Source organism: Marmota marmota, unplaced genomic scaffold (genome assembly GCF_001458135.2).
Source record: "Marmota marmota marmota unplaced genomic scaffold, marMar, whole genome shotgun sequence".
In the NCBI taxonomy this organism is placed as follows: domain Eukaryota; kingdom Metazoa; phylum Chordata; class Mammalia; order Rodentia; family Sciuridae; genus Marmota; species Marmota marmota.
The window spans coordinates 6,465,861-6,481,380 of NW_025999998.1; the positions used below are offsets into that span (position 1 = coordinate 6,465,861).

Genomic DNA, 15,520 nt, shown 5'->3' on the forward strand with positions numbered 1-15,520 from the left:
GAGAGGGAGGGAGGGAGAGAGAGAGGGGGAGAGGGAGAGAGAGAGAGAGAGAGAGAGAGAGAGAGAGAGAGAGAAAGGAAGGCTGTGCCTAGTATGTTTTCACTGGAGAATGTCATTAAGCAGTCAGAACTAAAAACAAAACAGCAAGGGAAAGTCACCCGACTTGAAGGTGTGCGCCAGCATCTAAACCGAGGTTTACAAAATTTGCTCAGGTGTTAACGTGGGTTAAAGAGCACGTGAAATCTTTATGTGAGGACTCAGTGTAACGTTGAAGTATAACCACTAACTATTCCTATCAGCCGTGCATAAGTACACTGGGGCCTTTAACAGAATAAAGTATTCGGACAAAAAAGCACGCACGAGAGGACAAAGGGTCAATGTCACACCGGGTGTGCCGCCCCAAATCTGGGCGCTGTCAGGAAAGAGGGAATGAGGAATGTATTCCAAGGATGAGAAGAAATCATCCAAGGTAAGCGAAAATGTGTGCGTGGAGGTGGTGGTTGGGAATGAATATATGGCTACCGCTTCTTCACTCCAAAAGATGCTACAATAGCGGAGGAATGGCATCAGGCCCCGGGGGTTGTAGTGGGTGCAGAAGTGGGCACAGAAGCGGGTCGTAGAGACGCGACATTTTAGGGGGCTTGGCGCCAGCATCTCCCCATCCCCCAGCAAAACGTGGGCCCCCCTCACCTGGGCGCCACCGCCCGGCAGCGGCGGGCAGCGGGGAGAGCCAGGGGACACATCCAAGTCACTCTCTTCCTCAGTCTCACCCTCTGCCCGAGGGAGGCTCCAGGGTCCGGGCGGCGGCCACGGTTGTTCCATGTCCAACTGGCCGCAGCCCTACAACCGCCACTGCCAACGGACTTGGCGTGAATGGAACCTACTGCACCCAGCCAGCCGCCCCAGCCAGCCGGGGCCGTTACCCAGAATCCCTCTGCAGGCAGCGACGCCGACGCACACCCGCGCTGGCCTGGCCGCGCAACTGGCGGACAGCGGAAGAAGAAGTACTCGGCTCAGTGCGTCACTTCCTGGTGGGCGTGGCCTGGGGCGCGGCCCAGGTCTTGAGTCTCGCGCGTGGAACTGGAACGCTTTCCCGTTTAAGTCTCGGAAGTCTTTCAGCCTGCCAATCAGTCCGCGATGGCTCTGTGGGTGGTGAGGTGTTAGTTAGCGTTAGATACTGTTGTTATAGTGTTCCTTACCCTGTAAACGGCGGATCCTAGCCTGCGGAAGTTACTTGGACGGTGTCCACTTTGCGTGTTTTTAAAGCTGCAACTTGTTTTTGTACAATTGATGTATAAACCAGCAGGTCTAAGGCGGAAATGGAGGGGGCTAATTTTTTAAAAGCAGAGCCAATTTACCTCTCATTTCGAATTACCCGCAACAAGAGAGTTCTGCAAAATTTGGGAAGACAGGGACGCCCTAGATAAAACACTGGAGTGAACATGGCTCCAAAAAATTAAGACTAGTACCGCACCTACTGAATGTGTGATCCGTATCTCATTTAATTCTAAAGATTGTGTTCGTACTATCAGGCACCCCGCTCTCCGCCGCCGCCTGTTTTTGAGAAGAAATAGACTGAACATGCCCGAGGTCACACATTTAATTTACGAGGAAGGGCTAGAATCCAGCCATGCAAGTATAATTTCAAAATCTGCATGTTTAATAATCAAACCTTGCTGCCCTACTCATAGTCTCAAATAAGAACAGCAAAACGCCACTCTTTCTTTCAGTCAATTAGACTAGCACATTTTTGAAGTTGATAAATAATAAATGTTGACCAAAATACAAGGAATGCTGTCGGAGAGAATGTCAGTTGTACAACCTTTTGGGAGGAGTAAATTAATAATATGAAAGGCTTAAGTGCTTCAATTCAGTAATTTCAATCCCAGGAAATTATCCAAGAATTTTGCACCAATATTCAATGATTCATATACAAAGATGTTTTTCAGTGGAAAGAAAAAGCCAAAAAAGAATTGTTTATCAATAGAGGATCTAAATTATGTCATATTGCTACAGCGGGATACTAGTCTTATAAAGAACAAATGTGCTGATTTAGAAATATCTCAAAAGTGAATTGAGTGAAATAACAAGTTGTGGAATTAGATATGTATGTATGAATCCGTACAGATCTTATTTGTATCCAAACAAGTCACCAGTTGAATGGGGTGGCCGATCCCTTTAATTCTAGCAATTCTAGAGTCTGAGGCATTAGGAACACAAGTTGGAGGCCAGCCTCAGCAACTTATGAGAGGACTGGGGATGTAGCTCAGTGGTAGAGCGCCCCTAAGTGGAATCCAAAATACCAAAAACATACAAATAAACAATAACAAGTCTGTGTGTGTGTGTTTGTGTATGTAAAATTTCTGGAAGGTATACAAGAAACTTGATTACCTCTGGTGGGTAAGGCTGGGGAGGAAAGTTTCTGAGGGTTTTTATTTTCTAGTTAGCTTTCCAGTATTGTGTCAATTGGATATTTTCAATGAATAAGTAAAAGTGGAGAAACACTGCACCTAAGCCTTTTGAGTGTAGGAGTGAAAGCCAAAGGAGAAAATGAGAAACAGAAAAGGAAAACACTTTTTTCTCTTTGCTTCTTTGAAGCCACAAAGTGCTTTGAGCAGTGCCTGGCAAAAAGTAAGCTCTATATAAATCCTAAATTCTAAATAAATGCCAAGTTGTTGTTAGGGTTATTATTGGCAATGGTTTTTCTTCTACCTCTGAATACTTCTCAGTCTCCTTCCTCTAACTGATCTCTAATTTTGGAATCCCTCAGATTTTGACTAGTGGAGAAGATTTTATCTATCACTGTAGCCTTAAATTAAAACAACAACAACAACAACAAAAAAAAAAAAACCCTTGTATTCACAGCCACCAACCTAAAATCAAGCCCAGACTTTACCCCAGTCCCTCAAACTCCTCTACTTACTGATTTCATATTTTTATTTGAATGTTTCAACCACATTTTAAGTCATATATATATATATATATATATATATATATATAATCCTACTCCTTTCCCCAAATCTCTTCTTCTTGTCTTGTCTTAGATCTCATTGGCTAGAACTTACGAATAATAATTCATTCCCTGGAGTTGAATGCATTGCCACCCAAACAAAACTGGGTTTCTTTTAGCAAGGAAGAAGATATTACAAGTATGAGGTAGGCACTGTGTGCCACAACTAAGTTCCTGTGCAAGCTAGTGGTAGTGTAGTTTGAGTGAGTGTCAGTTCCTGCCAGCTTCCCCTTCACAGTTTTCCCCTCCCCAGGGTTCTCTTTGTATGATCTTTGGCCTCCTTTTGGTTCCTGAAATATACCAATTTCTTTCCTGACTCCTGGCCCTTTGCATTTGATGTTCCTTTCACCTGCATATCTTTTCATTTGAAAGTCTTGGCTAGTGGTCATGCTTCTCTTTTAAGGTCTTAGGTCAAATGTTGTCATACCCTTGGGGAGCCAAGCTAGCCACTAAATCTAAGCCAGATTCTCATTTGCTCTCTCTAACCTGTAACCTTCTATCTCATCACTTTGGATATTTCCTTCTTGCCCTTCATAATACTTTTTCTATTTATTCTCACTTGTTAATTATTAAGTTTCTTCCTGCAGTAGAATGTAAGCTCATGAGCATAGTTTGCTTCTTATTCACCTTTGTACCTAAATTGTTCAGAACAGTGCCTGGGACATAGTAGGTGTTCAATGAATATGCCGTGAATAAATGGATGGAAATAGGAGTAAATAGATGGATATGAATATAAAAATAAAAAATGCAAGATTAAATAAAGACAGAAGAGAACCAAAAAAGAACACAAAGATGTATATTTTTGGTAGGAGACAAATACATATAATCACATAAGAAGTAACCTCATCTTGAGCCATTGCTGGCTTCAAAGCATGCATTTTATGTCCCAAAACAGTAGACACACTTTTTAAAATTTTACAAGTTTTCTTTGTTTATATGGTACTGGGAGTTAAACCCAGGGCCTTCTGCATGCTAGGCAAGTGTTCTACCTCTGAGCAACATCCCCAAACCCTAGGCCTGCCTCCGTCTTTTTCTTTTCTTTTTTTTTAACAAGTTTTAGAACTTAATTATACTCTTTTCTGCTTTTTTTAATGTTGCAAAATAAAGTTTCTGAGAAATTGCTTGTGTCATAATTTGCTTACTACTCCCAAAGATATAGTGCTAGCCAGCTGAAACTTAAGGAGCAAATTAGTTTCTTTCTGAATATAAATTAAGTTTAAATAGAAGAACTATATAGTACAAAATGTCTAAGAGAAGTCATAATTATTTAAATATTAAGCCTACAAATGCTAGTGTATTAAACACAAGGCAAAAAGTAACATAGTCTGACTCCTGAACTCTTATAAGTTTTATGAAATAGATGTCATGTGTGGGCCCAGATCCCAAATGACTTCAGGATTGTTAAAAGCCATTCAGTTGTAATTTGATTCTTTCTCTTGAAAACACTCCTAGTACTGGGAGAAATTCTGGAGAAGTGGGTACACTTAAAGAAACACTCAAATTTCCAGCTCCTGTTTTGGATTAGGAGACCACTGTTCTTACAACACAGTGCTTCTTTCCCCCTTTAAATGAATTTCCCTCTCAATTACTTTAAAATGTTACGGACCACAATAATTTGCTTAACTTACCTATATTAGAGGTGAAGAGATCCATCATGTTTTTTGTATACATATGTGAGACTTCTATCAAAGAGAACTGCATGTAATGCCACCAAGAATCCTTTTGATGGACTATTTTAGGACAGAAGTTCCACAAAAGGCTATGATATTTTTTTAATTTAACTATTGATTTTTAAAAATTGTGATTATGAAATTTTTTTGCTGGTACTGGGGCTCAAACCTAGTACCTCACCCATTCTAGTCAAGTACTCTACCACTGAACTACAACCCCAGTTTATTTTCAGACAAGATCTTGCTAAGTTGCCCAAACTGGCACTGAACTTGCAATCCTCCAACCTCAGCCTCCCAAGTAGCTGAGATTACATACAGGTGAGTGTTACAACCCCCAGTTGTGAATATTTTTAAACACATATTACGATAGAAGTACAGAAACTTTATATATCCATCACCCAGATTCAATAATTATCAAGATTTTTCTACATTTGTTGTACCTATTCCTTTAATGCATTTACTGAATCCTTGAAAGCAAAACCTTAGCATTATATCATTTTATCACTACATAATTTAATATGCATCTCTAAACAATGTTAATATTTGTCTTATATAAACACAAAGGTTTTATCATACCTATAAAAATTATTTTTTTGGTATTTAATATTTAAACCATAATCAAATTTTCCTGATAGTTTCTATAAGTTAGTTTATTCAAATTAACTTTCCAATAAAGTCCATATATTACAATTGGTTATTAGGTCTCAACTATCTTCTATCTAGAGAAGTTCTCCTCACTACTAGTACTTCTTGCTTTTCCTTCCTTCTTCTCCTTTAACTTCTTTTCCTTCTCCTTTTCACTTTTAATACCATTGACTTGTTGCAGACTGAGGCAGTTGTCCTATACAGTGTCTCACATTCTAGATATTACTATTATTAACATGTTCTCCTCCCCCATTCGCTTCAAGTGAAGTTAGCTTTAGAGTAGTGCTGCCCACTAGAATATTCTGTGATGATGAAAATATTCTACTTGCATTCACTGGTACATAGTCACTAGCCATATATGGCTATTGAGCACTTTGAATATGACTAGTGCAAATGAGGAACTGAGCTGTAAATTTATTTAGTTTTGGTTCATTGAAATAATTATACATGTCTAGCATATTGAATAATGCAACTCTAGTAGCTTGATTAGATTCAACTTGAACTTAGCGAAAGTGCTTCATAGGTGCTTCCTATGAATCATGCAGGGAGATACTTGATGCTACCAATAATGATATACAGTGATTGCTAAGAGCCACAGCCAAGTAATATGATGCATGGCATTTTTGGTTGAAAGGTGATGCCAGCAAGCCATTGAGATGATATGATTATGTTAAGATTTGCATTCATATGGATATTGGACTCCTGCTGTCCACCTTGGCCTGCTACTGGACTCCTGGAGAGTTCCCATTGGTTGGGGAAGTGCGGTAGGAGGGAATTCCGGAGGAGGAACTTCCTCTTGGGATCCGGGAGAACGGCGGCGTGGGTCCATCGATCTTCCCCGGGTGCAGACGGAGCACTGGCGGCAGTTTCAAAAAATAAAGTTTGTTCCTGCTTGAGTGGCTCGTGATTTTGTGCCCAGCCAGACTGCGGCAAGTGATATTAGGACTGATCCTGCTCATGGAAAGTTTTCCCAAAGGGTATGATTTTAACAGTAACCTTTGTGTGTGGGGCGGGGCACTGGAGATTGAACTCAGGGGCACTCAACCACTGAGCCACATCCCCAGCCCTATTTTGTATTTTATTTAGAGACAGGTTCTCACTGAGTTTAGCACATCGCTTTTGCTGAGGCAGGCTTTGAACTCTTCATCCTCCTGCTTCAGCTTCCCAAGCCACTGGGATTACAGAGGTGCACCACTGCACCTGGCTTAACAATAATCTTTAAAAAAAAAAACAAAAAAAAAAACCATTAATTGCATCTTTATGCAGTTTGTGGGAACCAAGGAAAGAACCCAGTGCAATTCATTGAACTCATATATATTCACAGTAAAAGTCAAAAAGACAAAATGTTCTCTTATATCAGACTTGAGAAAGCTAAACTGTGAAAGAATATTTTAAAGAAAGTCTTCGAAGGATAATATAAAATACAGTTATTTCTTGGGTCTGGACACTGTGCCTAAAAACAGAACAAAACAAAATCAGTGTTCTGGAAATGCATTACTCCTGAAGCAATCAATTGTTCTATATACTTGGGACTTTCTTTCTTCCTTTTTTTTTATTTCCTGCAGGCATTTTTCACAAATGCTGATGAATAACAACTCACTTTGGAAATCTAATCTGTTAGTGTTTTTTACACTTACTAATGAGTAATTCACTGGCTCCAAAGATTTTAGGACCTAACTCGGTGTTCTCCACTGAATTCAGACATAAATAAATGGCTTAAGACAGGAATTGACGGTCTTTTTTTAAAAAAAAATCACTTATTATGGAATGTAGCTGCCTTTGGAGACAACTATAAGGAGGTATGACTATGATGGAGAGAGAAGGCCCTCTTTCCTTGTCTTTGCCTCATCAGATAACCCAGGTGGCCCTTTTCTTGTGATTGATGGGGAACTGATAGCAGGTTGGAGGGCTCAGTATGCACTGAGAAGTAGCTCTAAAACCTGATGTGACTACCCTTTTAGATGCTGAAGAAACCTACAGGCTCTCTTCCCAGAACAATACACATTTGCACATGCAAGAAAGTTTGCTTATCCTTTCAGGAATGTTAGGGCCTCTGGGATAGGATCACAGAATTAAAAAAAAAAAAAAAATACAAAACCAAACAAACAAAAAATCCTCTGCCCTGGAAGTGGAAGTGGCAGACATACTTTGCATGGATACTTTTGTAGCATGCAGTACATAAAACATGGCCCCAAAATCTGAAGAAGTCAGTTCTTGTTCCTTCCTATATTCCCAGATTCATCCTTTCTATTGTTTTATGTTTCCTGTTTGTTTAGGTAAAGATTCCTCTTTACTTCTGTACCCCAGATTCCCTTCCCAGAGGCAAATATTACTAGCAGTTTCTGTTGTATTTTTTCAGGAATATTTAAGCATGTAGGAACACATAATATTCTGCCTTCCCAAAAGGCAGCATATCATTCACATTTTTGTGCCATGCTCTTTTTCTTTGTTCTATATTTTAGAGATTATTATTGTTAGGTCTTATAGCTCTGCCCCATTCTTTTTCCATGCTGTGTAATATTTCCACATGTGGCTCACTTATAATTGATTACTGCTTATTGAACATTTATTCTTTCTAGTATTTTTTAACTGTGAATACTGGTACAGCATATGTCAGTGTTTTGTGAAAGCATTCCCATGGGATAAATTTCTAGCAGTGGAATCACTCAGCCAAATTAAAATTTTTGGTAGACATTATCAAATTGTTCTCCTAAGAAGTTATATGTGGTAGACAGAATAATGGCTCACAAAGACATTTCCTATATTATTTCCTATAATCTTACTTAATAAAGGGGAAATTAAAGTTTCAGAAGGAATAAAGGTGCTAATCAGCTGACCTCAATATAGGGACCTTTTTGTCTGACTGGTCCCAATGTAATCATAAAGATCCTCAAAAATGGAGTAGAGAACCAGAGAGATATGGCAGCATGAGAAAGACTTGGCTTGATGTTGCTGGCTTTAAAGATGGAGGAAGGGAGCTTGGAGCCAAGGAATTCAGGCAGCTTTTAATTAAAAGTGAAAATGTAAGGATGCAGAAAAGGCAAGGAATGTAACCCTGCTGGTACCTCAATTTTTGCTCAGTGGGGTCCACAAAATTGGAAGATAATAAATTTGTCTTATTTTAAGCCCCAAAGTCTGTGATAATTTGATATAGTAGCCAGAGAAAACAAATATATGTATTTACATTCCAACCAGCAATGTTTCTCCATACCCTGTCCATTAGTGCCTTAAAAAAAATAGTTTCTTCCCTTCATATGAATACAATTATTTGAAAAGAAATGTTTAAAATTTTGTGTCTTATAATTAGCTTTTTGGTTAAAAGGAAAATCTCAGTCATGATTGTCACATTCTTATTCTTTGCACTTTGGCAAATTCTCATTTGAAGAAAGGTTTAATTTTCTCATCTGGGGCCAGGAAATAAGCAGGATGTACTGATGTGTCTTTTCTGCAATGCTGATGTCACTGCTGATCAAGGTGCACTGCAGAAACACTCTACAAGAAACACTTTACAAGAAAATATAAATTAAATATAATCTCTATTGATTCATTGAATATCCCCACAGCAAATTAGCAAAAACAGCTGTGCCTGATCCCTTCTCATTGGGTATATTTAGCTTGCCCTCATGTGGTGAGACTGCCCCTTATTCACACAATTAACCCTTACAGACTGTAGATCATCTCTACACTTAACATCTATGCCAAGATATTTATTGAGCATCTGCAATGCAAATTAATCAGGGTTCAAACACTTAGCCATGTAGAGTTAACAGATTATGGAGATAAACAGTAATCAGCAATCACAGGAACAAATGTGAAACTACTATTGTGGGAATTGGTCCAAAGGGATTATAGATGAATATAATCATCTAAAATAGTAAGATTCCACCCTATCAGAGAAAGCTGAAGAGCGAAAGTTGTGTGGGATCTGTAAATCTGTACATGTTAATTAATACCTACATTGGCTGACATCCCTAGATAAAGGATACAGAGTGAGGAAAACAAAGGACCAAGAAAAACTGTTTGGCTAGGTAGAATAGGATACAGAGACAAGAAGAATGTTCAGAGAGATGGAGGGAAACCATAACAGGGCTGGGCCATGAAACCAAGCAAGGAGAGTCCAATTTTATGAAGAGTTAAAGATTAGAAATAGCATATGATGGGAGTGTGGACAGTGTGTCTGTAAGGATCAATAGGATGTTCTTGTTTTAGGGGCAGTGATGTGGTAGGGCACACCTTGATTAAATATAACTTATCTTTATTAGTTGTGTAGCCTTGGGCAAAAGGCGATTTATTTGGCTTTAGATTCTGCCTCTGTAAATAGGGAATAATATCTCCCTCAGAGTTATTGTGGGAGTGATTAGCTCTTTGTAGATCCTCAATAAAGGTTGATTTTTCCCTTGCCTTACACTAGTTAACTTATTCATAAATCTGTTTTTATTGTCACTCTCCTTGATATGTTAATATTGGTGTTGATGACTTCATCACAGGGCTCGTTCCAGTTAGCTGTTGTAAGGTAACAAATCAGATCTCTGGATTATAGGAAATCAGGCATCCACCTGTGTATCTCTTGGTATGGGGGAGGGAGGGGAGCTGAGCACAATATGCTAGGAATCAGAAGAGTAAACAATACATCATCATCACACTGTATTTTTCCCTTCCAGGGAAAGAAACGTCAGTGACCAAAACGAAGACCCAATTATTCTCTAGGGATGTCTTTTTGTACCATTTCCAATTGCATAAATTTCCAATGCAAAATATTAATGATAAATGATAACAAATGTTTTTGTTGTTGTTTTCAGAGATAGCATTGTTCCTCCCAGATTTTTTGGATTGGCTAGAAGTGGCTGATCCTACCTCTCTTCCTTCATTTTTGTTTATCAAATACAATGAATGGGGGAAAAAAACATGATTTCCTTTACCAATTCAGACCTCTTACTTTGCCTGTCATCTCTGACAGGTTTTTACAATGTGACCGTGGCTCTGTTGCCACTAAAGCAAATGGGGACTGGAACAAACAACACACCATGTCCCTGTATTCCCTTTTTTGTTCCCCCAAATCTAGCCAAGTTAAGGGAATAATGAGAGAAATCTTGGTCTGGAAAATCCAGACACATTTTTATCTTGAAGGACACTGGCTTTCTCTTATGCACACCGGGAACTCGGGTGAGTGTTATTTGAGAAAGCTACTTTTTTACGTGTTCACCAGGACAGTTGCTCCTTGGGATGCTGGTAATAGAAGCAAACTAAGCAAGCTAACGTGATGATGTCATTGTTTCTGCAGTCTAACCTAAAACCCTTCTGTGAATGGAGACATAAACAGAACTGAAGGCACTGCGGGAAAGATACATTTCACTCATCCAGCTCTGCCACTGGACAGAACACCGTGAGGGAGAGGAGGCACTGCTTGGCATATCACTATGAGGGATGGAGTGCTATCAGCCTTTCTCCACTCAACTCTTATTGGAGAGGTCACTTGATTTCTTGTAAGCTTCTTAAAGAGCAAACGCGTACCTACTGGGACAGTTAATTATATTAAATTGGAAAATGGTTAACAGAAATTCCAGGACCTGGGGGGTAGTAACTACTAAAATGTGTAGTAATTAAATTATATCGGAGCTATCATTTCATTCCACTGTTAAAAAGGAAATTGTAAACATTTAAACATAGTGATTGGGACCACACAGAGTTGATGGAAAGAAATTAGTGCTCCAAACACCTGACCAGGATCCTGCTCCCTCGACAACACCCAGTAAGTCACTGCAGATAGTTGCTGCCCGGGAAGCCGCGCCCCGCACGCGCGTTCCAGGAGGTGTACCGGGCCTCGCTTGTGTTCTAGGGTCGAAGGTTGCGCGTTTGAGTGTCCATGGCAACGCGACGCTTCCACCTTCTGGAAGCCTACGCTCTGGCGCCGGTTGTGAGAGACCGGTCCCGGTGGGAGGGACCCGGGCTGGGAGGGTCTGATGGGGGATCGAGGGGGTGGGGGGCTGGGGAAGTTTCTGGGAACACTTCCCCAGGGGTTGAGCTAAACTAAGGAAAGTTGGTCCAAGACCAAGCACAAAGGATTTTGTCATTCCAGATCTTTCGCCCGCGCAGGGAACGATGCCTCTGGAGGCGGTGGTGGAGTTGCAGATCCGGGCGGTAAGAGATTAGCAAACCTCTGTTCCTTAACTCCAAGTCAGACTCTTAAATGGTCTCCCCACCCGCCGCCCCATAGTTTTCACCGCTCTTCTCCCACTTGACACATACACATTATTTTCTTTGGGGACAGATCGTACCTTTTTGTCCTAAGATTTTTATATACGTTTGTATTCCTGGACTTCCTAACCTTTAATTCAGATCAACCTGTTCCTATTTTTTCCCCCAAAGCAAAATGTTTCTTAACTTCATTCTGAATTTGTTGTTTTAAAACAACACTACCTTAAGTCCAAGTAGGATTTTTTCTTTTTCAGAATAAAGATTTGTGAAAGAATTTTAAATTCTCCTTTAAATAACCATGGAATAATTTAATTTTTAAAAAGCCCCATTACTTCCTGATAATGTCACATTTATGAGCCAACCAAATATTATGACTTTGGCTTGCTAATTCAAAAAGGGAAATCAGTCAACAAATGTTCTGTAATTATCCACCACATCCTTCCTAAATGAGGTATTGGGGCAGGGGGCTTCATTGTTCTTATTTGGGAGACAGTCATTCTTCTTCTGCTTCCATTTTCCCATCATTCTGTAGTTAGTGACAGACTGACATTCAGCTTTGTCTCCAAGGTGCTAGGGACTTCTCTCCTGGCTACCATTAGATTATAAGACTAACAGGACACTGCTGTGGATTCTGGCTAGCTTCCATACAATTGGCAAATGCTAAAGTTTCATCAGACATGTAGCTGTGAAACAAAGATAATACAATTTTCCTGGTTTTGTTCCATTTTGCTGACAGAAAATAAGGCCAGACCATATCAATTGTGCTTTATTAATTGCAAGCTCTCAAAACTGCAGAAGGTGAAGAATCTCTGGAGAGAAGCCAAGTGATATTTCTTACATACAGGCAAAAATTAAGTTTTCATCTAACAAAATTATTGGTTAATTTTATTTTTATTTTTAAAAGGCATTCCTCAGTGTATAATTAACAATGAAATCAGTTGTCTATTCTACAGTACTTAGGATGTTCCAGAAAATCAGTTGAATTGATCTGTGCTTTAAAAGCCAGCAAACTCAGATCAGATCCCAACAGCTAAAACAGGGAATTCCATAAGTATAACTACAAACTGGAAGTTAAGCCCCCAATATTCAGACTTGTGGACACTGCAAGAAGAAATACAATTGCTTTCAAATATCTGGCCTGAATATTGCTGCAGTTACTATGAAGGATCTAAGATTGAACAACAAACCCAAAACCACTTAGAGATTCACTGTTGGCTGATTCAGCAAGTGAAGAGGTAGTCCGTGTTCAGGATATTGTGGAAATGTGAATTATTTTATTTAGGAGTAGCCATTCCTCTTTTAAGTGTGCCTCTCACTCTCAGAAAGTTCATGCTTCCCCCCAATCAGAACCTACTTATCTATCACAGTCATTCTCCAGGTTCCTGTCTGCATCTCTTAAAGTCCATAGTCCTTCTATTTATAAATGCCAAAATAATTGGTCATTATTTTCTGAAGACATTAGTTCCAAAAGTAGGCTTTCTTTTCAGGTAGAGCAACATTTAAAGCACATACCTCTTTTTAGGTCAAATGAGTAAAGCCTACCACGCATTTGGTAGTCTTTGGTCTTATGATTTGAGGCAACATGGATGAACAGCTTTAAATGTAAAGGTCAATGTAAACAGAAATTTAGGAGTTTTACCTAGTGTCTGATATAGCAGCAAGCTCCCCTGGTGAATTTCAAGTTAAATACTGTTACATAAACTATGCTTTATACAGGAAAACGGAATTCCATTTATAAAACTATAGAATACAGGGTCATCCTCATGGTATATATGAAAAAGCTTTTGCACATACATTGAAAAGAATCACATTATTTTCCTTTTTTTTATTTATGGATAGAGGAATGTTATTTTTTATTCAGTAGAGATGATGGGCAGCAGAGTCTCATCTCCTGCCATGCTGGTCATTGACATAATAACCTAAATTCTCAGTTCTTTTGACTTTCCCCAGCAGCTTAGCTTCTCTGTCCTCTGTTGTGCCATGCTATTGGTTGTCAATAGAGTTAGACATGAAACCAGAGTCTCATACTTACTTTTCTGTGGGCACCTTAGACATGCCCACCTTTTAAGTGTTTCTTCAAGTAGTTCTTGATTTGTCCTCTGAGTGGTAAAAAACAGTATTAGAGAATACTGGAAAATAATATTTAAAGACCTTTTGAAAGGGTGTAGGGAAAGGAGAGAAAGTACTATAATCTTTCTCACTGCCTAGTCCACAAAGATGGAAGAGATAATAAAGTAAAAAGGCTTACCAAGAAAATCAGGATTAAGAAGAAATCTCCCTGATGGTGGCAACAAATCTTCAAGGAATAAACTAGAAAAACTTGTGTCTTAAAAGACTTTTAGTACTGCTTAAAGTCTAACTCAGAAAAAGGACTAGGATTAGTACATGAAATATCTGCTCATATATTTATGGAATGAAGATGGTGTTTCTCAAAAATTCAATTTACAAGTGATGTTAACTTACAGGATTACTATACAACACAAATCCTACTGTCAAAACCAGCAACAGTATAACCACCCCAGCTTGGTTTCTTTGCTATTGTCCTGGAGATATAAACAGTTGAATAAATATACAATAGATTTTTTTTTTCTTTTTGCTTCCCTTTTTATGGCTGTCTTCCAAGGGCTAGCACGTGCTCTGGCCTAGCAACACATCAAGATGGTGGGATATCTGAAATCCTAAGGAAGCCTGAAATATCTAAGAGGGGCAAGTGGGATGGTGGCTGATTTAGGCTGGCATCATCAAATTGTGGAAACTTTCAGCTCTCCTGTTGCCATAATCAATGAGATGGTGTCACTGTTGATTCCACAGTATAAAGAGGACCGGAGCATTGTGGGGTGAAAGCCAGCAGTAGTCCACGATGCTGTACTGCATATAGCCCAGAAAAAAGCCAAAAGCCACATCGGTGACATTGTGCCTCCCCAGCATGACCCTGGAAAGACCCAAGATGAAGGCCCACAGTACCACCAGCACCCTCAGTGGAATGGCCAGTACCAGGTGCTTCAGGATGAACCGGGACACCAGGGAGGCCCTTGTGGCATGGCCCGAGGGGAAGGAGTATTTGTCCACCGAGAGAGTGACAAACATGTCCATCTGATTGTGGGCCGGTCGGCGCCTGCGGACCAGCCCTTTGATCAGGGCCACCACCAGGAGGTCCAACAGCAGGGCGAAGAGTAGGTTCATCAGCACCTCGCGCCCAGCCCAGCTGTCGCTCCTGCATAGGCAGTACAGGGTGCCCAGCAGCCAGGTGATGCCGTGTCCCGAGATCTCCAGCAGCTTCATAAGGGGCCGCACGCTACCCCAAGACGAGCTCTCCCCTGCACACACCCCCAGCTTCTTGGACAACCACAGGTCGATGGCCAGCAGGGAGCGCAAGGCGATGCCCAGGAAGGACGGGTTCAGGTCCATGCGGTCCTCCTCGGGCAGTGAAGGAGGGGGCGCCTGCGAGGAGCCCGCGGCGGCCACTGGAAAGGAGCCGCGCCGGTGCACCGGGCTCTCGGACGCGCGCAGCCGGGCGCTGGTGGGGTCGACGCCCGCGGCTCGACTGCTGAGCAGGGACTGGAGCTCGAACCTGCCGCTGCTGCCGCCGCCATGGGCCGGGCTGCCGGGGTTGCTGGTGTTGCTCGAGACGGAGGCGCCCAGCGGCCGTCCCTCGACGCTCCTCCGGGGGCTCGCCATCGCGGCGGGCGGCCCGGACCCCGGGACCCGGCGGGACTAGAGAGAGGCCTCCCGGCCCTGCAGCCTCTTCCGCTTCCGCACAGCCATCCTGAAGGGGCGGGGAGAGGAGCCGGCGAGAGCGCGATTGTGACACCTGGCGGAGACGTGGGAGGGAATTGGAATTTCCAATATGAAATGGGAGAGAACAGGGGAGGATGTTGATGATGGGAGGTACACGTGAGGGAATATGATGATGGGGGTACATTTCAGGGGCTCTGGAAGGATAGGAGGAATACAGCCCTGTTAAATAAAACAAACTTTGCTTGTTCTCCCCCCCCCCCCC

At 41.2% G+C, this 15,520-nt stretch overlaps 3 protein-coding genes across 12 annotated transcripts in view; 1 reads left to right on the forward strand and 2 right to left on the reverse strand.

Moving 5' to 3' along the window:
• Positions 1–1,003, reverse strand: part of Cdc37l1 (cell division cycle 37 like 1, HSP90 cochaperone) — a 24,509-nt gene extending 23,506 nt beyond the window's left edge. The window contains exon 1 of the mRNA XM_015492875.2: positions 691–1,003. Coding sequence (XP_015348361.1) covers positions 691–822 — 132 coding nt within the window. The 5' untranslated portion in view covers positions 823–1,003. The remainder of the gene's footprint in view (positions 1–690) is intronic.
• The window catches only part of Spata6l (spermatogenesis associated 6 like), a 64,141-nt gene continuing 48,665 nt past the window's right edge, over positions 45–15,520 (forward strand). For 3 of the 10 annotated variants that reach the window (XM_048806822.1, XM_048806827.1, XM_048806829.1), the window contains exon 1: positions 45–469. In XM_048806822.1, coding sequence (XP_048662779.1) covers positions 437–469 — 33 coding nt within the window. In that variant the 5' untranslated portion in view covers positions 45–436. Of the gene's footprint in view, positions 470–11,305; positions 11,464–15,201; positions 15,409–15,520 lie in introns of those variants that run through there. The other 7 variants (XM_048806826.1, XM_048806823.1, XM_048806828.1 and 4 more) reach the window with 4 other exon arrangements.
• Positions 12,271–15,309, reverse strand: Plpp6 (phospholipid phosphatase 6). The gene has a single exon (XM_015492876.2). It carries the CDS (start codon positions 15,196–15,198, stop codon positions 14,314–14,316), a length of 885 nt encoding a protein of 294 aa, XP_015348362.1. The 5' UTR covers positions 15,199–15,309; the 3' UTR covers positions 12,271–14,313.

Excerpts from the sequence above, each read along its gene's own strand:
- Plpp6 (XM_015492876.2), bottom strand. The coding sequence starts at position 15,198 with ATGGCGAGCCCCCGGAGGAGCGTCGAGGGACGGCCGCTGGGCGCCTCC.